Source organism: Aotus nancymaae, unplaced genomic scaffold (assembly GCF_030222135.1).
Source record: "Aotus nancymaae isolate 86718 unplaced genomic scaffold, 86718_ANA_hifiasm-v0.15.2.pri h1tg000076l, whole genome shotgun sequence".
Classification (NCBI taxonomy): domain Eukaryota; kingdom Metazoa; phylum Chordata; class Mammalia; order Primates; family Aotidae; genus Aotus; species Aotus nancymaae.
This window is the reverse complement of record NW_026988491.1, coordinates 13,113-36,977: the sequence shown is the minus strand read 5'-3', so window position 1 is coordinate 36,977 and position 23,865 is coordinate 13,113. Positions and strand designations below refer to the sequence as shown.

The 23,865-nt window shown below is 50.5% G+C and overlaps 1 protein-coding gene across 1 annotated transcript in view; it reads right to left on the bottom strand.

The window, feature by feature from the left end:
- SGSM1 (small G protein signaling modulator 1) overlaps positions 1–23,461 on the bottom strand; it is a 94,062-nt gene extending 70,601 nt beyond the window's left edge. The window contains exons 1-2 of the mRNA XM_064367862.1: positions 23,426–23,461; positions 23,285–23,328 (exon numbers count right to left, since the gene is read on the bottom strand). Of these exons, the coding sequence (XP_064223932.1) occupies positions 23,285–23,328; positions 23,426–23,444 (63 nt within the window). The 5' untranslated portion in view covers positions 23,445–23,461. The remainder of the gene's footprint in view (positions 1–23,284; positions 23,329–23,425) is intronic.
- Positions 23,462–23,865: the final 404 nt, after the last annotated feature.

Below are 23,865 nucleotides of genomic sequence, written 5' to 3'. Positions count from 1 at the left end.
GCTGGTCTACTTCGCAGCTCCAGCCAAGAGAACTGCCCCTCTATCCCGATGACCCAGACAGCATACTTAGGTGGTCTGCAGTCTGGGACAGCTCTCGGGGTCAGTGCCGATATGACTGACAACTCCCATGCACTGTGGCTGGCCCTCTCTTAAGGTTGTAGCCATCCTGCCAACATCCTCCTGTTCCTTGGAGGCAGCCATCTGCTGTCACCTCCACAGTGGCTCTGACGTAGGAGCCCGGCCACCTGTCTGTGTTCTCCCTCATGGTGAACACAGAGGCTACCAGGCTCCATCTGTTCCTTCCACAAAAGGAAGCCATGAGCTTCCTCAGGACATGTGGCAAACCCCTGGCTTTCTCCAGAGCACACGGTGGGAGGGTGGGAGGGGGAGGTGCCAGCTCTGGAAAGTTCTAGCTCTGTCACCAACAAGCAGATGCCTTCAAGCAGGCAGCACCCCTCAGGGTCTCCCCACTTATTCCTCGGGTCTCAAAGACATGCCCACCTCCCACTGTCTAGGATGCCTTCATCCTCCCTTCTTTTCCTGTGTCGTGCCTCTTCCACCCTCAGAAATCTGATCACGCAAAATGTCACCTCCCCCCCTGCCATGCGCTTAACTGTGTCACTTTCACCTCGACTGCATATGTGGAAATCTTAACTCTACTGTCTCAGAATGGGCTGTCTTTGGAGATCAGGCCTTGACAGAGGCGACTAAGTCAAAATGAGGTCATTTGGGTGGGTCCTAATCCAATATGAATGTAAGTGTCCTTATAAGAAGAGGAAATTGGGGCTGGGCACGGTGGCTCACAACTGTAATCCCAGCACTTTGGCAGGGCGAGGCAAGCAGATCATGAGGTCAGGAGATCAAGACCATCCTGGCCAACATGGTGAAACCCCATCTCTACTAAAGTACAAAAAATTAGCCAGGCATGGTGGCATGCACCTGTAGTCCCAGCTACTTGGGAGGCTGAGGCAGGGGAATAGCTTGAACCCGGGATTGCAGTGAGCTGAGATCAAGCCACCACACTCCACCCTGGCAACAGAACAAGACTTCATCTCAAAAAAAAAAAAAAAAAAAAAGAAGAGGAAGTCGGGGCTGGGTGCAGTGGCTCACATCTGTAATCCCAGCACTTTGGGAGGCTGAGGCAAGCAGATCACCAGGTCAGGAGTTCCAGACTAGCCTGACCGACATGGCGAAACCCACCTGTACTAAAAATACAAAATTAGTACATGGTGGCATGTGCCTGTAATCCTAGCTACTTGGGAGTCCGAGACAGGAGAATCACTTGAACCCGGGAGGTGGAGTTTGCAGTGAGCCGAGACTGTACCACTGCACTCCAGCCTAGGTAACAGGGCAAGACTCTGTCTCAAAAAAAAAAAAAAAAAAAAAAAAGAGTAAATTGGCCAGGTGCAGTGGTTCAGCACTTTGGGAGGCCAAGGTGGATGGATCACCTGGGGTCAGGAGTTCTGGACCAGCCTGGCCAACATGGTGAAAACCTGTCTCTACTAAAAATACAAAAATTAGCCAGGTATGGTGGGAGGTGCCTGTAATCCTAGCTACTTGGGAGGCCGAGACAGGAGAATCGCTTGAACCCAGGAGGCAGAGGTTGCAGTGAGCCAAGATCATGCTACTGCACTCCAACCTGGGCAGCAAGAGTGAAACTCTATCTCAAAAAAAAAAAAAAAGAAGAGGAAATTTAGACACAGATACAAAGGGAAGATCATGTGAAGATCAGGGAGAAGATGGCCACTTATGAGCCACGAAGGGAGGCTTGGATCAGATACTTCCCCCATGGAGTTCAGAAGGAACCAGTCCTGCAGACACCTTGATCTTAAATTTCCAGTCTCCAGAGCTGTGAGAAAATCAGTTTATGTCGTTCAAGCCACCCATTCCGTGTACCCTGTTAGGGCAGCCCTAGTGAAGTAACAGATCCACCGAGAGCACCACCATTCCCATCATCTTCATCATCCTCATTCTCTGCATCATCTCTCCCTCTGACCAAGCCCTCCTCATGTGCCAGACTCAGCTGAACAGGTGGCGTCTAGGTTTGATCTGTATTATTTGCTCATTATGCCCTCTCCGCAGTGCTGTGAGGACAGGTTCTATTTCATACCTAGTTCTCAGATGGTGAGACTGAGGGGCAGAAAGATTAAGGAAAGATTAAGTAACATGCCCAAGGTCATAAAGTGGGCAGAAATGGAAGCTAAACCCACACTCTTGACTGCACCTCTAGAAGCTTCAGCCAGTGACTCTCTCTGAAAATAATACTACCCCTCTTATTTATATGTGCCCGGCACTTGACACACATACATGGCAAGCACACGGAATCCTGATAACATACGCCCAATTTTTTGACTTTTTAATAATTAGCCATTCAGGCCGGGCATGGTGGCTCACACCTGTAATCCCAGCACTTTGGGAGGCCAAAGTGGGTGGATCACAAGGTCAGGAGTTCGAAACCAGCCTGGGCAAGACGGTGAAACCCAGTCTCTACTAAAAATACAAAAAATCAGCTGGGCATGGTGACAGGCACCTGTAATCCCAGCTACGGGTGCTGGAATTACAGGCACCTGTAATTGCAGCTGAGGCAGGAGAATTGCTGGAACCCAGGAGGCAGAGATTGCAGTGAGCTGGGACCGCACCACAGCACTCCAGCCTGGGCAACAGAGCAAGACTCAAAACAATTAGCCATTCTGACTGGTGTGAGATGGTATTTCACTGTGGCTTCATTTGCATTTCACTAATGATCAGTGAGGTTGAGCTTTTTTTCATACGCTTGTTGGCTACACGTATGCCTGCTTTTGAGAAGTGTCTGTTCATGTCATTTGCCCACTTTTTAATGAGGTGTATTTTTTTTTTCCCATAAATGTGTTGAAGTTCCTTACTTGAACATCCTCTATGTGCCAGGTGCTTTTGTAGAATACTTATTTAATCCTCAAAAGGCCATTATTATCCCCATTTTAAAGATGGGGCTGATGGGAGTGTAAACTGAGGCTCAGGGAGTTTATGCAATTTTCCCAGGGTCACACAGCCAGAAAAGGGCACTACTGGAATTTGAACTTAGGCCTGTCTGACGGCCTGCCCTAAAGCCCTGCTGCCAGACCTGCCCAGTACTGGGCCATCTGAAAATCAACGTGCTGGGAAATCCATGAGAAGGGATTCCTCAGCCTCTCCCAACTTGAGGACCAAAAGAAACACCACCCTGGGAGTTAGGAGAACTGGGTTGTCTGGCAAGACTGCACCCATCATACCCAAAGGGAGGTCTTTCAGGAAATGGGGGTTCACAAAGGTCCAGGTGGTCAGGAGGCTTTTATTCCTCCCCAGCATCCATTCTGAGGGGTCCTCTAGCATCTGCTTGCAGTCCTCCAGTGATGGGGAGCTCATTCCTTCTGGAGCCAGCAAATTGGCATAAAGGACAGGGTGTCAGGAGGCAGCTGAGAGAGGCTGAGAGCCCAGAATGTGGAGTCACTGACCTGGGGTCGAATTCTGTTGGGCAAGTCTCCAACCTCATGTGGATACCTGTAAAGTGAGGTGGGTGGTAACAGCACCCCTCCCTCAGGCTGTTACCTCACTTTACAGATATCCACATGTGAGGAGGCCTGAATGAGATCATGGAGATGGTGCCTGACACACAGCAGGTGCTCATGGGCGTCAGGTGAATGGCCAGCTGCTGAGGCCTTCAACTCAGTACTGCCTTCCCTGGGCTTCCCACCTCCTGGCTAGTCGGGACCTAGCTGGTCCCTGGGGGCTGCAGCCCCGACCCGCCCCACCACATCAGGCATCTGAGCACCTGCCCACCACCTCCAGCCCCACCCTGCAACCATTCAGAAACCAGCCCCACCCGCCTTTCTTCCCTCTCTCCACCTGCAAATATTTAAACAGCATAAAAAGAGGATTAATCTCAGGAGGGACTCAGGGCGAGTAAATGCTAATTCCAGGCAGGGAAACCCAGAGCAATCTGTGAGGCAGGAAGGGGGACTTCTGGGTCTCCTGGGCCTGCCCTATCTTCTCCCACCCTCTCACCTACCACCTGCCCACACCCAGGTACCCTCTGCAGCCCACCCTGAATCCTGCCAGTTCCACATTAACTTGCCACTCCTCCCTGCCTCCCCATACTGTATGGGCTGGGTTTACTCCTCTGGGCCCCAGATGAGAAACATGCCCCAGGGTGCAGAGCTGTCATAAAGATTGCAGAAAATAGAGGCAGAGAGCCTCAAACAGGACCCAGCATGCAGCCAGTGCCAGATCAATGGAGGCACTCTAGGGAGGTAACAACATAAACAAGTCAATCGCCAGCTCTGCCATTTGCTGGGTGACCTTGGGCCTCAGTTTCCTCATCTGTGAAACGGGGACGGTACCCGCATCACCTCATAGGGCTGCTGTGTGAAGATTCCATGAGCAAAACATACATAGCACTGGAACAGGGCCAGGCACACCACGAGGGCTGGAGAAGGGGCAGCCCCCAGAAAGCCACATCCCCACTCCATTCTGTGGTCGGCTCAAATGTCTGCCCCTCAGAGAGGCTCCCTGATCACCTTGTCTAAAACAGGGCCTCAAACCTGCCATTGCCACTCTTTTCCTCTGCTGTGTTCTCTTCCTTAGGACTCATGCACTTGACCTCTCTTTATACATCTCTGGGCTCATCCATTTAGCGTTCATCGCTCCCATGAAGAGCTTGAACCCCTAGGACAGTGCCCGGGCACATAGTAGGTGCTCAATAAATACTGACAATCAATCGGGCTACATTAATAACATTAACACCAGTAGCTAATGCTTACTGAGCTTGGTTCCAGGTGGCGTCCTAAGCCCCCCTGGCTCTAGATCCCACTGATACGTGTTTAAAGCTGGGATCAGTAAATTTTTTCTGTAAAGGGTTGGGTAGCAAATATTTTAGGGTTTGGGGTAGGACTGCCTGAAAAATTACAGGATGCCCAGTTAAATCTCAATTTCAGATAAATAAGGAATAATTTTTTGAGTATAGGTATGCTCCAAATACTATACGGATTGTTGATGATTCTCTGAAATTCAAACTTAAACAAGGCATTCTGAATTTTTATTTGCCAAATCTGGGAAATTATTTTTATTTGTTAAATTTCTATTTGCTAAAACTGGCAAATATAAATTGTATGTGACCTATTTTCAGGCCACATACAATCTATCTCATAGTATCTTTGGTTTTTACAACCCTTTGAAAATGTAAAGGGTGGGTACAAACAGGTTGGATTTGGCCTACAGACACCCCTGGTTTAAAGCACCCAACACAGTGCTTGTGGCACACAGTAGGTTTAAATAAAAATCACCCAAGCCAGCTGCCCCCTGCTCCTCCAAGGTCTGCTAACTCAGAGCGCCCCACCTGTACTCCCCACCTGGGGTCTCTGGTGGTTGAGGTGGGGTGAGTACTGTGCAGGTGGGGTGAGGACCACTGAGCTAGCACCCACTTATGACATGGGCTCCCTGATGCCTACCTGTGGAAGAAACTGGCAGTGGAGAGGATGGCTAAATTGGGATGCCTGGAGGGCCCTGCCGGGTGGCTTTAAAAATAACTCTCAGGCCAGGCATGGTGGCTCATGCCTAGAACCTCAACACTTTGGGAAGCTGAGGCAGGTGGATCACCTAAGGTCAGGAGTTCGAGACCAGGCTGACCAATATGGAGAAATTCATCTCTACTAAATATACAAAACTTAGCCGGGTGTGGTGGTGCAAGCCTGCAATCCCAGCTACTAGGTAACTGAGGTGGAGGTCAACTGCTTGAACCCAAGAGGTGGAGGTTGCGGTGAGCCGAGATCATGCCACTATACTCCAGCCTGGGCAACAGAGAGAGACTCCATCTCAAAAAAACAAAAAATGGCTCAGCATGTGAGGAAAGTGGGGAGAAGAGGGGGTGACTCAAAGGCGCCTCAACAACCACTGGAGCAATGGGAGCGAGCGAAGGGCAGGTTATGCCACTCTGCTGCTCTCACAGGCACCTGGGACTCCCAGGACAAGATGCATGGACCAGCATCTTCAGCCCTGCCTGGACCACTGACCCTCAGCCATGGTCCCCAAAGGTGGCACTACATGCTCACTTCCGTACCATTGCTCGTGCGGTGCCTTCTGCCAGATGACCCTCTGAGAATGCTCCAGCTGGCTAGCTGCAATGCAGCCTTCAAGCTTCAGCCAAGGTGTCACCTCATCCTGGAACCCTTCCTGGACTCCCCATCCCCTAAGCCGGGACAAGTGTGCCTCTTCCATTTCCCATTAATACCTCCTTCCCCGCACATATCACAGGAACCAACACTGTTATTCACACACTCAGTATTTCTCAAGTGCTCCCGTGAGTTAGGCAGCGGAGAGCAAGCAGACGCGGTCCCTGTCTTCACAAGCACTACAGTCCAGGGAGAGGAAAAGATAGAAACGAGATCACAAAATGGGTAAATCATTACAAAGTGAGACCGGTTCTTTGCACCTTGGTTCTAGGAGAACAGATAACAAAGAAATCAGATCTGACAGCGTAGCGGGGAAGGTCAGGGAGGGCTTCCTGAAGGTGGTGATGGCTCAAGATCTGAAGAACAAATATAAATTAACTCTCCGAGTCTCAATTTCTCCCACTCTAAAGGAGAGAAAAAAATCGCCCCTGTGACTGCCCCCACATAGCTGCCGTGGAGCTCAAAAGGAGGAACAGACGTAAGGGCATTGTGTCAGGGAGAAGCAGTCTACCGAAAAAGCTGGCAGCTTTTAATTTTTAAATTTATTATGGGTGAGGTACACAGGAGGTGACAGTTGGGAGGGACTGGAGTGGGGCTGGTGGTGGTGATGGGGTGGAGACAGGAGTATTTTGGGAAGCTCCAAAGGACAGACACAAACAGACTTGGGGTGGGGGATGGGGAGAGACGGTGCCACAGCTCTGCAAGCTGTGCCTGCCTCCACGCTGTGGCCAAACCTTCTTCCCTGTTGAATCCTGTCCCACACCCTAGGCTCCAGTCACAGGTGCCATTCCTTCTGTGTGACCCAGGTGACTCTCACCTCCTGGTCCTTGCCCATGCAGGCCCCTCCACTTGATATCCTGACCCATTCCCAGCTCTGTCTCCTCCAGCTCTGGAAAAATCCCCCTATTTTCCAGGGCCAAGTCATATGGCCCTCTCCACGTTCCCTCCTGAGCCCAGCACTCCATGCAGGTCTTCTTCTGAGCTCCTGGAGTAACACCTGCTGCATCAGGCTCTGAATCAGACTCCCAGAATTCCAATCCTAGCTTATCCATGCATGACCTTGGGCAAATCCTGTCCTTTCTCTGAGCCTCAGCTTTCCCATCTCTGAAATGGGCGATATCAGCAGCATCTGCCTCAATAGCATATAATATATTTATTTATTTAAATATATTTTTAGAGATAGAGTGTGTTGTCCAGGCTAGAGTGTGGTGACATGATCATGGCTCATGGCAGACTTGAACTCCTGGGCTCAAGCAATCCTCCCACCTCAGCCTCCTGAGGTAGCTGGAACTATAGATACATACCACCATGCCTAGCTAATTTTTTTAAAATGTTGCCCAGGTTGGTCTTGAACTCCTGGCCTCAAGTGATCTGCCTGCCTCAGTCTCCCAAAGTGCTGGGATTACAAGCATGAGCCACTGCGCCCAGCCAAGATAATACCTTTAAAACATTTGGCACAATAGCTGCTGCATACTCAGTACTTTACACATTTGTTTTAAGTCATCATATCCAGCATTTCTTTTCTTTATTTTTTATTTTTTTGAGACAGAGTCTCGCTCTGTCACCCAGGCTGGAATGCAGTGGCATGATCTTAACTCACTCCGACCTCTGCCTCCCTGATTCAAGCAATTCTCCTACCTCAGACTCCCAAGTAGCTGGGACTACAGATGGGCACCACCATACCCAGCTAATTTTTTGTATTTCTAGTAGAGACAGGGTTTTGCCATGTTGGCCAGGGTGCTCTCGAACTCCTGACCTCGTGATCCACCTGCCTCAGCCTCCCAAAGTACTGGGATTACAGGTGTGAGCCACTGTGCCTGGCCAGCTTTTATTTATAAAATGTTTACTGAGTGCCCGGCACTATGGCTTGGAGTATCATCTCATCTATTCTCCCAGTAATTCTGTAAAATGGGTACGATTACCCTCTTTGCTTTCCAGATGAGGAAACTGAGTTCTGGTCAGGTGAAATGACTTGCCTGAGAGCACAAGGTTTGGAAATGGCAGGGCAAGATTCAAATCCAGGACTGTCTTTCCTGCACTGAGCCCGGCACAGAGGTTTGTTCATTCATTCAAGATACACCTACGGGTGTTTCCCACAACTGGGTGCTTTACACACTTGAGCCCAAAGATTCACAACTACCATGCATTATAGGTGCCTCTGTTATTCCCATTTTCCCAATGAGGCAGCAGAGCTGGGAGAGGCAAACGCCATCAGACCTGTGAGGAGGCTGGGACTTAAAGTCTCTTGCTCTGGAGCCCCATATTGCAGTGGGGACCCCAGTGGCAGGGCGACCCATGCACCTGCTCCCTTAGCCCACTGAAGCCAAACATCACAGTCACAGCCAACTTGCTGCTCTTGGGGCCAGGGGACGCGGCACCCGCCAACTCCACCTCTGCCCTTGGCTATCATTTCTCACAGTACACCTCTCCCTGTATGCCTAGCACCACCTGGCTCCCTCTCTGCTCCACATCAGCTCCCCAAGAGGAATCATGATGACAAAAAGAAATATCCTATCTTAAATGCCTTTTACTAAGTGAGAGAAACCAATCTGAAAAGGCTACATACTATGCAATTCCAACAATATGACATTCTGGAAGAGGCAAAGCTATGGAGCTGTGAAAAGATCAGGGGCTGCCAGGGGTTGGGAAGGAAACAGAGATGAACACGTAGAGCATGGGAGGTTTGCAGGGCGCTGGAAACACTGTGTGATACTGTGATGGCGGATGCACACCATCAGACATTTGTCCAAGCCCACAGAACGCACAGCACCGAGAGTGAACCCCAATGTCAACTGCAGACTCTGGGGGATAAGCGTCCATGTGGGTTCATTAATTCTAACAAAGGCACCACTCTGGCCGAGGACACTGACAGAGGGGAGGCTACCCGTGTGGAGGGTCGAGGATATGTGGGAAACCTCTGCACCTTCTGCTCAATTTTTCTGCGAACCTAAAACTGCTCTAAAAAGACTTTAATAAGTCTTAAATACAAACTTTGGGGGAAAAATAAGAAAACCATGTCCTTTCCTCACACTGTCAGTCACGGAAGATGTTGGCAGGGATCCTGACTTTCAGCAGACAGGCTAAGCGCCACCTTCGCAACGGGCTCCCCTGTGCCCGCGGCCCACTATGACCTGCAATGGGCTTTGGGGCTTTTGTAGAGGTGTCTGGTGGTGTCAGCTCAGAAACCTTCCCTGCCACCTCCGCAGGGGACATTCCGGGGAACAGTCCCTGGCCTGTCTCCTATCGCTCTCCTCCTCACTTCCTCCTCCCTTGCTTTCCTCCAATGCTGCAGGCTCCTCTCTGCCTCAGTGCCTTTGTTCCTGCTATTCCTTCTGCCATTCCTAGTTCTCTGCACAGCCTTGTCTTTTCATCAAGATATCAGCTCAGGCTGGGCGCGGTGGCTCGTGCCTGTAATCAAGACCAGCCTGACTAACGTGGTCAAACCCCATCTCTACTAAAAATACAAAAATTAGCTGGGCATGATAACGGGCACCTGTAATCCCGGGTACTCAGGCTGAGGAGGGAGAATCGCTTGAACCTGGGAGGTAGAAGTTGCAGTGAGCCGAGATCGCACCATTGCACTCCAGCCTGGGTGACAAGAGTGAAACTCCATCTCAAAAACAAAAAAAGAAAAAGAAAAAGATATCAGCTCATATACCACCTTCTCAGACCTGCCATGACTGCCTAGGTAAGCTGCCACCTCCCCACCTCAGCCCAGCCTCTCTCCCCACACTGCACTGCTGTTTTCTCAACCATTTCTGAATTCATCATGCTTCTCCCCGTTTGCATGGTCACCATCCGCCTCTGCCCTCTAGGCTGGGGGTATGGATCTCACCTGTTGTGCTCCCTGCTGTCTCCCCCATGCCCAGCACAGAGCCTGGTGTCCAGTAAGTGCTCAGCAAATGCTGGTGAATGGATCAAAGCTTCCTGTCCTGGACTCGCTCTCACATGCAGTTCCAGGACAGACTTGCCCCCCGCTTTCTGCCCACACCCTTCCATCTTTCCTGTCACTTCCACACAGCATAGATAACAAAAGCAAAGCCACAGACGGGTGTCCTACAGTCCACACCATGGCGTAGGTGACAGTGGGGAGCGGGGAATGAAAAATCATAAGCAGTGGCCTGTGGGTCTTCAGAGTATTAGAAAAATTCTTCCTCCAATTCCTCCCCACATAACCTGCCCTAAATGTGGTTACTGGGGCCTACAGGAGAAGCAAACACTGCTAACTTGGCTGCTGCCAGCCTGGCCCCAGTTAATCGTTTACTGGCTTGCTATAAATAGGTGCCAGCATGGTTCTGTGACAGTGTGAGGACCGGCCAGCCTGCCATGACCTGGAAGGAGTGTTCTGGGGCAGGGGTTCCTACAAATGAGCCTCCCCTTATCACCCTGCCCAGGTTCCTCAGACACCCCTTGACAAGAAGGCTCCCCTGGGGCCTGATTCCAGGGCATTCTCCCAGGGACATCCTGGTATAAAGGTCCTTCAGGCTGCCACGCCCATGCACAGGAGAGGATGGAGCTGTGAAAACACTCCCCGGCCTCCTCCATCCCCAGAGAAGCCAGCCTGTACGTTTTTCATTCCTAGCCCACACCCTGGAGACTGGCCAGCCTCCTCCTGGGTGCCTGCCCACTGCTTGCGTCTGGTTCCCCTGGAAGCACCCCCATCTCCACAGACCCAGGGGCCTCACAGATGAGGAAGATACACGCAGACTCAGAGCTCACCCAAGATCCCTGGAAGATGGCCAAACTTAGGGGAGTGGCGGGGAAGGTGGTTTGGGCAGCTGCTGAAAATGGGAAAATGAAATTCCCAAATGGTTGCTTAAAACACACACAGGTACGTCAGAAAGTATTTATTATCTTTCTGGATAAGGACTAACCACCTCCACCTGGCCTTACAAGGAAGAGCAATTCAATAGTGTGTCTAAACACTGGTTTCAAATCCTGTCTCCACCTCTTACCAGCAGCATGACCTTGGGCAAGTCATTTCACTTTTCTGTGCTTCAATGTACAGTACTAATCTGTCAAACGGGATAATAAGGACCTCAAACAGGATGCAGCACACAGCCGGTGCCAGTATCAAGGGAGGCACTCTGGGTAAGTAAAAACATACACAGGTCAATCTCCAGCTCTGCCATTTGCTGGGTGACCTTGGGCCTCAGTTTCCTCATCTGTTCCCTCTGATGGTTTCTGGGTTTGTTTACTTTTGACATTACATATACTAATGCATACAAAGTGCATAGCATACTGTCTAGAACAGGATAGACTTTTGGGGAAATGCTCAATACCTGTGCTGTCCCATAGTATCACCAATCATACGTGGCTACTGGGCACCTGAAATGTGGCTAGTGTGACTGAAGAATTGCATTTTAAATTTAATTTAAATTTAACTTGATTGAAATGTAGATAAGCACTGGTGACTCATGGCTAATATACTGGAACAAGGCAGGCCTGGAGAGAGTAGGTGCCCAATAAATGCTAATTATAATTATTACTGGGGTTGTGATTATTGTTATTTTTATTAGAAAGCTATTATTACTGGAACTGGTTTAGAAACTAAGAGGTACCACTTCATTTCTGGGCACACTGAGGACAGAAAACCGTATTGCATTCATCTCTGATTTGCATGTCCTGCAGGGAGTTACAGACTGAATGTGCTGACATACCCCTCTAAAATTCATATTTTAAAATCCTAATCCCTAAAGTGGTGGTATTAGAAGAAAGGGCTTCTGGGAGGTCATTATGTCATGGGGGTGACTCTTGGACTTGGAGGGAATTAGTGCTCTTTTTTTTCTTTTTTTTTTTCTGAGATGGAGTCTCACTCTGTTGCCCAGGCTGGAGTGCAGTGGCACGATCTCGGCTCACTGCAACCTCCACCTCCTGGGTTCAAAAGATTCTCCTGCTTCAGTCTCTTGAGTAGCTGGGATTACAGGGGCCTGCCACCACGCCTGGACAATTTTTTTATTTTAGTAGACACAGGGTTTCACCATGTTGGCCAGGCTGGTCTTGAACTCCTGACCTCAGGTGATCCCCCAACCTCGGCCTCTCAAAGTGCTTGGATTACAGGCATAAGCCACTGAGCCCGGCCAGGATTTGTGCTCTTATAAAAGAGACCCTAAAGACTTCTCTCACCCACTTTCCACCATGTGAGGACATGATGAGAAGTCTGCAGTGTGCAAAAAGGAAGAGGGCCCTCACCAGACACCAACCATGCTGCTGCCCTGATCTCAGACTTCTAGCCACCAGAATTGTGAGAATTCCTGTTGTTTAGAAGCCACCCAGTCATGGTACTTTGTTACACCAGCCCCAACTAAGACACAGCGTGATGCTGAACCGTATTTGGGTTGTGGATTCCTTAGAGGTCCTGACAAAAGCTGAGGATACTCTCTCCATACAGCGAGGACAAGGAGTTTGTACAACTTCAAGGATTTGCACACTCCTAGAATAGAAATCCTTGATTCAGTAATCGCTTGGCACATAGTACATCCCCAGGCAACACTCGGGACCGTAGGAAGGCACAGAGCACAGGAATGGACACCTCCCGCATCACAGGCTGAGCTCCAAATGCAGCCTCAGCACTTTGATGTGGACATCTGTGGTCTGTCTGCCTACTTTCCATCTCCCCGTCTGGTGACTTCACCTTAACTCTCCTCTGGTGCCCCTTTCCTTACTCTCACAGGGCTGACTCCACCCTTTATCCCTCCTTGACCAAGCGGAGCAATCCATCTCACTGTGACTGGCACAAAATAAGCAAGAGACCCACAAGTGGTCCAATGAGACCGAATCCTAAGACTTTGGCTAGAACCCTTAGGAAGGGGAGGCTTTCTTTTTTGCAGCATTGCCAAGCTGGCAGAACGTGCCCCTAGAGCTGCTGGGCAACACTTTACCTCCCCATAAAGATACTGGGCATAATGCCAAAACAGAAGAAGGCAATGCAGAGAGATGGCAAGAGGCCTGATGACATCGCTGGAATCCCTGGATATACCTGTACCTAAACTTTCCCAACACTTAAACCAAGAAATCAACTTTTTACCTTCACTTTCTCTTTTCATTTTATTTTTGTATGCTTATTATCATTCTAGCTAGTTTTATCAGGGTTTATCCGACTTGAAATGGTGGATGGAGCTGGCTAACAAACCCTGCACTGCTGTTTCTCAGCTCTGTAGTCCTGGTTCAGTTTCTTAGCTTCTCTGAGCATCAGTTTCCTTGTTAGTAAAGAGTAGTTGTTACTTGTACCTACTCTGTAGGAAGACTTGTTTTGTGGACTAAGTGAAAAACAGCAAAGCACTTGCAGCAATATTTGGTAAATGCTACGATTCTAATTTAGCAAGTAAGCATAATTTACCAAATAATAATAATTAAAAAGGAATTCATTCAATGCCCCAAGTATCACTGAAACTGGCCCAACTATGCAATAGAACTAATGTGCATTGTTTCTTTTGAATAAACACAGAAACTGACCCTCCCGGTTTTAAAACTCCAGAGAGTTACATTTGTCTTATCTGAGTTCCTTTCTCAGGAAACCAAACATCAGGCCTCCCCCAGGGAACTGAAACTTACCAGATCATTGCATCTGGACAATGAGATGCAACACCCCTCACCCACCATGACTGCCTAAGCTACACCTGCTTCCTGTTGACCAACTCCTTTTCCTTACCCCTCTTTAATTACAGTTTTCTTGCATGCACTTAACATTTCTTCCCTGCTATATAAATCTGCGTTTAGCTGGTCAGGAAGATAGATTTGAGCCTGATCTCCCATCTCCTCGGCTGCGGTTCCCAATTAAACACTTCTTCCCAGGCAAAACTTATCTCAGTGATTGGCTTTCTGTATGGCCAGCCACAGGACCTAGGCCGAAACCCTGGCATTTTGGTGACATCAAGGCTCTTGAACTCTTGGGGCCTCGGCTATCCATTTTCTAAATGAGGCCTTACTGCAAAAGGAGCTGTTAACTGTCCTTTGTAAATATCCACAATCTAAGTTCCTGCAAAATTGTGCAAAGGAAAAAACATAGAAATATATTCATCTCATCTTCTATGTCACTAAGAGAAAGAAAAATATACTGCCCCACATCTGGGTTTAGCATTCTTAGACTCCTTGCCCAGGGATGCGCAGTAACAAAGCTCAGGGTCAGGAAACTCACCAGGGACTCTAAGCTCCTTAGGCTGAGGTACTGTCTCTAGGAGCTGATGGGCAGCCAGCCCCAGAGGGAAGACCCAGCTGCCCTCCCCAGGATGGTGATGCAGCCAGCCAAGACTCAGCTCACTAGAGGGCTTTTCCTTTTGGACCTCAAGAAATCTCTTCCCACTCATTCCACAGCACTGCTCTGGAGGCTGCAGCACCCCCAGGTCAGGGCTTACCTAGAGACAGCAAGATCCTGCGCTGAGGGCATCTGTAAATTCAGATGTGACCAGAAAGGGGAGCAAAGTGTCCTTCTGGGACTGAGTCCATCTTACTCCCAAAAGGGTGAGCTATGCGCTGTGCCTGGCCCCTCCATAAATACTGCCAACTGCCTGACAGTGATAGTGTAGCAGCGCTGCTGCGTGGTAGATGAAGCCCTTGCTATCTGACACACAAGGAAACTAGTGTCAGACAGGTTCATGCAGCTGCTAAATGGCAGGGCCACTGTTTGAACCTAGGGCTGTGTGGTTCCAAAATTTGGCCTTCTCTCTGACCCCAAACTCTCAGTGGAGCTCAGAACCCTGTGTGGGTTGCTGGTTTTAGCTCCAGAGTGATAGAAAAGATTGTGCAGCTAGACAGCTGGGCTGTACCAATGACAATCTCTGTGACCTTACGGTGAGTTCCCTGCCATCTCTGTACCTCGATTTCCTTAACCATAAAAGAGGATGTTTTATGCACTTCGTAGGGTATCAATAATTCAATGAGGTCATCAATACAAAATGCTCAGTATATGCTGTTTTTTTGTTTTTTTTTTTTAATCTTTATCCCATGAGAATGGCATTAGTTAAGCCCATTTTGTTTCCCTTGAGTGAACTGAAGGCACTCAAAAACTCTTATATCAGCTACTTAGTTTTAATTAGTCCTCAATACAGACTTGGCAAATTCAGAACAGAGAAAACATGAAAGATTTGGCTCTCAGAGAGTGACACTGGCCAAATTAGATGAGTTGAGGTTCTTAGAGTCCTGGAGCTGTCCAACCTCGTCCACTTAGAAAGCAGAAAAATGAGACCTTGAGAACAGACCTGGTAGGAGCCACACCCGTTACTGGGGACAGAACTGGAACAAAGACACCGGTCTCCCCACTTCCCATCCTGGGCTCTGTAGACAGCAACTGAGGGCCCTTAGGGGTGACCAAAATGCCCTCTCCTACCTGCCAGCCAGCAACAAATGCTACCACCAGCTTCCAGAGCACCTCATGAGGTGGCTGGGGGATACCCAGCCAGATGGTGCAAGAGACAGAACCAAGCAAGCCAGGGGCCTTCCTGCCAGCCTTGCCACATCGAACCAGGATGCCCAAGCTGCCGCAGACGCTCATCACTAGCAAAAGCTCCCGGAAGCCAGGTTGCCAGAGACCTGAAAAAGCATCAAGACGCATTGGACGGATATGGCTGCATTATTCATCAGGAGAGTTTCTGTCCTCTTAAGCCAGCAAACACGACACATGCAAGCTGATTTGAATCAATCCTGGAAGCATCAGAGAGCCCCAAAATAGCCCACCTGGCATTCCTGCATTAATTCAAGCACATGCATTTTTGGAGCCTCTCCTTGGCACAGCGGGGTGAGTAGGGGGTGGGGGCTGTGATTCCAGCCTAAGAATGGAAAGCTCAGCAAAGACAGACGTTTCCTGTCTTATCCGATGATCTGGTGTCTTTGCTTGCTCCTGACTTGTCCCCAAAACTTGCCTGTTCCTCCCCTGCTCAAAATACTCCCATGGCTCCTATCTCACCCAGAGTCAAAGCCAAAGCCTCCAATGGGACAAGGTCTTGAATAATCAACCTCCCACTCTCTCAACCCTCATCTCTACTCTTGCTGACTTCACTGCAGCCTCACTGGCCTCCTAGCTGGTCTCTGTTCCCAACTCACAGTCTTTGCATACGCTGTTCCCTCTGCCAGGCACACATTTCCTGCAGATGTCGACACTGCTCCCTTCCTTCCTTCAGGTCTCTGCTCAAATGCCATCCCATCAGTGAGGCCATCCCTGACCACCTCCTCTGGCAAGCCTTTCCCATCCCTCTCCAGCCTTTCTTTTCCTTGGAGCCCTTGTCACCTTTAATATATATTTATTGTTTGCTCTATATGCCCTCCTACCATATCCTGTACACTGAATGAGGGGATATAAGCAAAGACTTTGCTTTACTTACTTCTCAGTCTGCCCCTTCTAGAACTGGACATGGCACATAGTAGATGCTCAATAAATATTTGAGGGAGGAAGGCAGGAAGGGAGGGAGGGAGGAAGGCAGGAAGGGAGGAAGGAAGGAGGAAGGCAGGAAGGGAGGGAGGGAGGGAGGAAGGAAGGGAGGGAGGGAAGGAGACAGTTTTCTTCTAAGAGCAGGCAGAAACTTTCTATCCTGGTCCCTGCTATTAGCTGAAACTTCCTGAAGTACAGCTCTAACCAAAAACCTCCCTTGCTCATAAATCTTCTACAGTTCCCCATTATCCACTGTGGGAAGTTCAAATGTCACAGCCTGGCACTAACAACCCTACACACGCTGGGACGAATGGACCTTTCCTGTCCCATTTCCTTCCCCTGCACATGCCTGAACCCAAGCTGTGCTTCCAGGAACTTTTCTGAAGCTCATAGCTCCCTACCACTGCCCACTGTAAGCCAAGGTCATGAGGCCACCCTTCCAGATCTTGGCAATGTGAGGTTTTGATCCTGACTTCCCCACGGACTGATTGTGGGACCTTAAAGTGAGCTGCATACATAACATCTCTGTGCCTCCAGTTCCTCATCTATCAAGGAAAAAGATGATGACTCTCTCCCTTAGGGCTTTTACAAGGAGGTAAATGCTCAGAAAGTTCATGGCACAGTGCCCAGCAGAGTAAGCCCCCAGCAAACAGGCAGAAAATTAGGAATTGCCTTTTTTTTTTTTTGAGATGGAGTCTCACTCTGTCACCCAGCCTGGAGTGCAGTGGCGCCATCTCAGCTCCCTGCAACCTCCACCTCCTGGGTTCAAGCAATTCTCCTGCCTCAGCCTCTCAAGTAGCTGGGATTAAAGGCACATGCTACCACACCCAGCTAATTTTTGTATTTTTAGAAGAGATGAGGTTTTACTATGTTTGCTGGCCAGGCTGGTCTTAAACTCCTGACCTCAAGTGATCCCCCTGCCTTGGCCTCCTAAAGTGCTGGGATTAAAGATATGAGCCATCACGCCTGGCCATTTTTTTTTTTTTTCTTTTGAGACAGGGTCTTGTTCTGTTGCCTTAGCTGGAGTGCAGTGATGCGATCACAGCTCACCGAAGCCTCAACTTCCTGGGCTCAAGGGATCCTCCTGCCTCAGCCTCTCAAATAGCTAGGATTACAGGCATTCACCACAATGCCTGGCCATTTTTATTTTGTTTTCTGTAGAGATGGAGTCTTGCTATGTTGCCCAGGCTGGTCCCAAACTCCTGGCCTGAAGTGATCCTCTCACCTCAGCTCCCCAAAGCGCCGGGATTACAGGCATGAGCACCGTGCCCAGCCAGGAACTACTACTGTTATTACACAGTACAATCTCTCTTCTATGGCCTAAGTCCATTTTATAGGTGAGAAACTGGGGCATTCTAGGGAAGCTTTCCCAAAATGACATAGCTAGGGAAGCCAAGACTTCATTCACTGCCCCCCACCTCCACTTTGGACTCCAAATATGCATCCAATATAATCTAACAGTGAGAATGAGTTGTTCAAGAATAGGACATTCCTGGTCTGGCATGGTGGCTCACACCTGTAATTCCAGCACTTTGGGAGGCCTAGGCAGGCAGATCACGGGGTCAAGAGGTTGAGACCATCCTGGCCAACATGGTGAAACCCCGTTTCTACTAAAAATACAAAAAATTAGCCAGGTGTGGTGGCTGGCACCTGTGGTCCCAGCTACTTAGGAGGCTGAGGCAGGAGAACTGCTTGAACCCAGGAGGCAGAAGTTGCAATGAGCCAAGATTGTGCCACTGCACTCCAGTCTGGCGACAGAGTGAGACTCCATCTCAAAAAAATAAACAAAAATAATATGACATTCATATCAGCCCAGCCTAGAGAAGTGAAGGGCAAGGTGGGTGCAGGATGGGCAGGGTCAGAGGGAGAAGATTTCCCTGCCTTATCAGCATTGCCATTCTGGGCTGGCCACTTCTTTGTGCTGCTACTGGTGGTGGGCTGAGGGGGAGTCTTGCGTATTGCAGGAACGTGAGCAGCATCCCTGGCCTCTTCCCACTAGATGCCGGTAGCACCCCCAACTGTGACAACCAAAAATATTTCCAGACATTGCCAAATGTCCCCTGGAGTAGGGCTGCCAGATTTAGCAATACATACTCATACTAAAGACTTACTCACTGTTTATCTGAAAGTCAAATTTAACTGGGCGACCTGGATGTTATCTGGCCAACCTAGGGATGGGAGACAAAATTGCTCCCCTTCATTAAGAACCACAGGGTCAAACGGCAGGGTCCCCATGGTAACAGCAATCGCTTCTCTCATTTTTCTCCAACCTTCTTAGCAAGTCCTGCCTTTCTCTCCCATCTCATTGCCCCTAACCCAGAGGCTGGGAGGCTCAGTTCTCCAAACACGCTCTACTCAGCAGCTGTGACAATGGCTCCACAATTACAGCCCTTCCACCAGTTCCAGTCTGCAGAGCTAAATGTAGCTTCCCCTCCAGGACCTGCCTCATCTCCCTGTCTCCTTCCTGGGGTCTCATCTGCCTCCTACCAGCCCCTGCATTCTCCCCTCCAATTAAGAGGCTGTCTAGGCCCAGTCCAGAGGCAGAAAAACAAGGCAGTTAGTCACTTTACTTGCATTATCAACTGGCATCACATGGCTGGCTCCCTTAATGGCGGTTGTCACGGCAACAAGAAGCCAGTCCTTGCTCGCTCCGGGAACCAAAACAAAATTAAGGGGTGGCAGGGAGGGTAAAGCAAGCCAGGAAGGAGCCAAGATAGAGCTAGTGGGATTTAACTGGAGGAAATCACTGCAGCTGAGGCCACCTTGTTTGCAGCTGAGGCCACCTTGTTTGCAGCTTTCTCTTGGTGACACCAAGGACAGAGCCAGGGGCTGTGGGGGAAGAATGCTTGCCCTGGAGGAGCTCAGGCTAATGTGGTGGGTGTTCTCGAAGGGTTTATCCTGCCAGCTGAATCATTTTCATCCCCATTATGAATAAACCAAAACCCACACACTGATAAAGGTAAAGACAGATCTTCTCCAAGATTGTGCAGTAAACAGGCCATCAATTTCATCTCCCTCACCTTCTTTCCCTGTTCGCGGTGTCCTCCCCATTCCTTTCCCCTTGCTTTTGGGATAAGACCACATGCTCTGCCTTCTCTGTCTCTGAACCTTTCTCCTTTCTCTCTGCCCCAGTCACTTCAGTTCCTTCAAGTTCACAGTGCTCCCTCCAGTCACAAAGCTTCTGCATGTATAAATCCCTCTGCCAGGAATGGTTTTCCCTAGTCTCTCCCAATCCCCGTATCTTCACCTGAAAGTCATACTCATCTTTCACCTGTCTTCTGAAGCGACACATCCGGGGCCCCTGCACATGGTCAGTTCTCCCTGTTTTGTGTTCTCACAGCCCCAGGTGCCTCTCCTTCACATCTCTGTGCACAGCCTGTAATTATCCTTGTAATTATGATCAAGTATCTGTTGGGGGTCTGTTTCTACCACTGCAAGGTCAGCCCCAGGACAGGGAGGCGGCCTGTTTACAAGGGAGCCTGTCCCTGCTATATTCACAGAACCTAGCCCAGGGTCTGACACACAGCCCTCAGTAAATATGCATCTGGCATTGGAATTCAGCTCTAGTTGATCCCAAAGTTCCTTCTTGACCTGCCTCATGGGTGCTGGGTCCTACTGGCTCCCCAGGTCAGCACTGGACAGTTTCCAGCTCCCAACCTCTGCTGGCCCCTTAGTGGCTACAATAACTTTAGCAAAGCTTGCAGAGCTGCCCAGCCTATCTAGAGATGTTGTTAGGGCCCCCCTTCTAGAAAGAAGGCTGGGAAAACAGATGAACACACAGAAAACAGATATACACACAGACACACATAGATATGTGTACACACAATGCAGTGTCTGGGTGAGGCTGTGACAGGTGGAGAGGTGGCTCCTCTGAATCCAGGAGGAGGAAGACCCGACTTGACTCAGATTTCTAGGCAGAGAGCTTTCCCTTCTATTCCACTGGAGACTGGCTCTCTGACACTGAGAGAGATGCCCCCCTAAAGGCGTAAGCAAAGAAAGGAACAGGAGAGACAGGCTTTGGGTGGGGCACAGAGTGGCTGCCACCTTCTTAGGGTACCTATGCTGAATAGGAGCTCCAAGACAGAAGACTGGAGCCTGCCCCCTGCACTGGTTCTGTGCCCTTGAAATAATCACTTATTGGCCGGGCGTAGTGGCTCATGCCTGTAATCTCAGCACTTTGGGAGGCTGAGGCGAGTGGATCATGAGGTCAGAAGATCGAGACCAGCCTGGCCAACATGGTGAAACCCTGTCCCTACTAAAAATACAAAAATTAGCTGGGAGTGGTGGTGGGCCCCTGTAGTCCCAGCTACTCGGGAGACTGAGGCAGGAGAATCGCTTGAACCCAGGAGGCGGAGGTTGCAGTGAGCAGAGATCGCGCCACTGTACTCCAGCCTGGTGATAGAGACAGATTCTGTCTCAAAGGAAAAAAATAAATAAAAGAAACATCACTTATTGTCTCTAGGATACAGTGTTCTCCTCTGTTCAATGGAAACTGTACCACCCACACATTCTGTCCGAGGTGTGGCACCATGTGCATCTGGATGAGCACGTTTGTGGGATGGGAGGGTCAGAGTGTGGCTGTGACATCAAAAAGACCTGGGGGGTAAGTCCCAGCTCTGTCCCATCTTGGCTGGATGATCTTGGGCAAGTTATCCACCCTTTCTGAGCCCAAGACCCAAACTAGACTGACACAGATCAAACCACAAATGACATTGGTACCAATGCATCCTTCTGCAGATCGAGAAACTGAGTCCTGGAGAGGAGAAGGGACCTGTGCAGGAAACCGAGCTCAAGCTGGTAGCTGAGCTGGGACCTGGGCCTCAGCTACAGCCTTCTCCAGATAGATGTTTACTGGTGTTCTCTTCTGCCTGCACCCCCCCCAACCCAATTCAACCAACCATCGCCTTAAAAACAAAGCTACCTATGATGTGATCTCTTTTCAGGAAAAAGATTTTAAAAAAATAAACAAATAAACAGAAAAATAAAAACAAAGCTACTCCAGGCAAAAATATCTTGGGGGCACATATTACACGTGGGTCTGGTTAAACCATGGACAAAAAGACAGCAGGTGTTTTGTAAGGTACATGCCCCTCCTCTGGAAATAGTCATGAGAATGTTGTTGGTCTGTGAGTTCTGCTGTCTAGACAGAGCTCCCTTGGAGTACCCACAGGGGTCTATACAGGGGCTTAGCTGAAAACTTCCGGGCCTTTCTGAGGGATCCGATGTATTTTGCGTGTCTCATTCGAAAATGCTAGAATGTGCAACATCCCTGGAGTTGATTCTTTAAACAAAATAGGACATGCCACACACAGACACACACACAGACACACACACACACACACACACACACACACACACTCACGCTCCCCGAGGAGGGAGGGGCGGCAACAGGTCCAAGCCTCGAGGCTGCCTTGGTGGCTGCCTGCCGCTGTGCAGGGAAGGAGGGGTCATCAGTGCTGATTGATGCTGCCACCTCAGCCGACACCCCAACACACATAAACACACACACACAGACACACACACACACACACACACACACACAGACACTCAAAGCCAGGCCCTGAAACCAGGCCAGCCCACAAGGTCTGCTGCCATGCAAGGTCTTGGGCTAAGCACTCATAAGGTTCAAAAGTGATGAAGACACAGCAGCCATGGGGCCTGAGGCTGGAGAATGCGAAGGGCAACACACACACACACGGAGTCACAGCCCTCATTATTCACAGACTCATGCATCACATGCCACACACCCACTCAAGATACACACGCACAGTCACAGCATCACTTATTCACACAGACTTATGCATCACACAATACACACACACAGACGCACCCTCACAAAAACAGATCTACACACAGACACGCATAGGTATGTGTACACACAGTGCAAAGACATACACTTAGATATCTCCAGACAGATGCACAGACATTCTCATATGCCACAGGTCCTCACCCACGCAGGCGTACACACCAGAGCACACAGTCCAGGTGACAAAATGCCACCCCAGGCCCCAAGGACTATAAATTCTCCTTGTCTATGGGGTTCTGGGAGGTCATTGGCCATTAGCCCTAAAGACTAGACTGGGCTCCCTGCTGACCCCAGGGAGAGTGGAGGGGCAGGAGAACCTCTCTGATTCTCACCCTCTGAGTGTGTGGGGCGGGGGTGGGAGTGAGGGGACCCCTACTGCCAAGGGAGCTGCTCACTCACCCGGGACTCTCAGGGAGGGAGTCTCCTGGCTCCTGGAGGTGGCTCCAAGGACTGAGAAATTGGAGGCTGAGGAGGGAAGCTTTATTTTCCCAAATCGAACCTCTCCCTTTTCCTGGAGCGTACCCCACCTTTGGCAGACCCATTCAGAGCCCCTCCCCCAGCACACCCTGTTGGGGGTCCCCCCAGCAGCTTGTCTCTCTTGGAAGGTCCCCTCCCTCAGCCGCACCCACCTGCTCCTCCACAAGAGGAGGTCCTACTGGGACACTTGAGGGCCCTCACGCTGCATCCGCCCCCACACACAGCCCCAAAACAGCCAAAGCCCCCTCCATACCTACGCCCACCCCCAAATTCCCTCGCGGCTCCTCCAGCCCTGCGGGAGGTCAATGCCCACCCAGGTGAGCCCCATACCAGATTTGGCCGCCCTTCCACCGCCAGAGGCCACCCTTCCACGGAGACTCTCCCCGCCCCCAGCTTGGCTGCTGCTGCCCCCTGCCCGGGGGGTGGTCCTGCCCTGCGCCCCACCCTGGCACCCACCTCCTTCTTGACGGTGCGTAGCAGCCTCTGCCGGGTCTCCGCCTCTGTGGGACAAGACGCGAGAGCCGCAGGTTAGCCGAGGGGTGGGCGCGGGGGCCAGGGGCTGCCCTCCCGCCGTCCCCGTGTCCCGCAGCCCCTTACCCGCGGTGGCCGAGGCCATGGCTCCGAGCCGCTGAGTTCCGAGTCCCGGGAGGTGGGGGCGGCGGCTGCTCCTCCGGCCTCGGCGCCGCTGCTGCAGCCGCGGCGGGGCGGGGCCGAGCGCTGATTGACGGCCCGAGGGCGCCCGACGTCAGGACCCGCCGCGGTCGCCCCACCCCTCCGGAAAGCCACCGCGCGGCGGAGCCTCCGCGCCAAGCACGCGTGCTTGCTTCCGCGCACCCAGCGCCCTGGCCTTTCAGCTTCCCCAACCCTCCACGCCAGAGCCCGTGTCCCTCCCGCTTCCCTGGGGTGGGGAAGGAAAGCGCCCTTCCTGAACCCTCCTCTGTGGGCCTGGTTCCAGGAAGTGATAGGAGATGGTGGGGCTACTACCGACATTCTCCAAGCCTCAGCTTTCTCATCTTTAAAATGGGTATAGGCCGGGC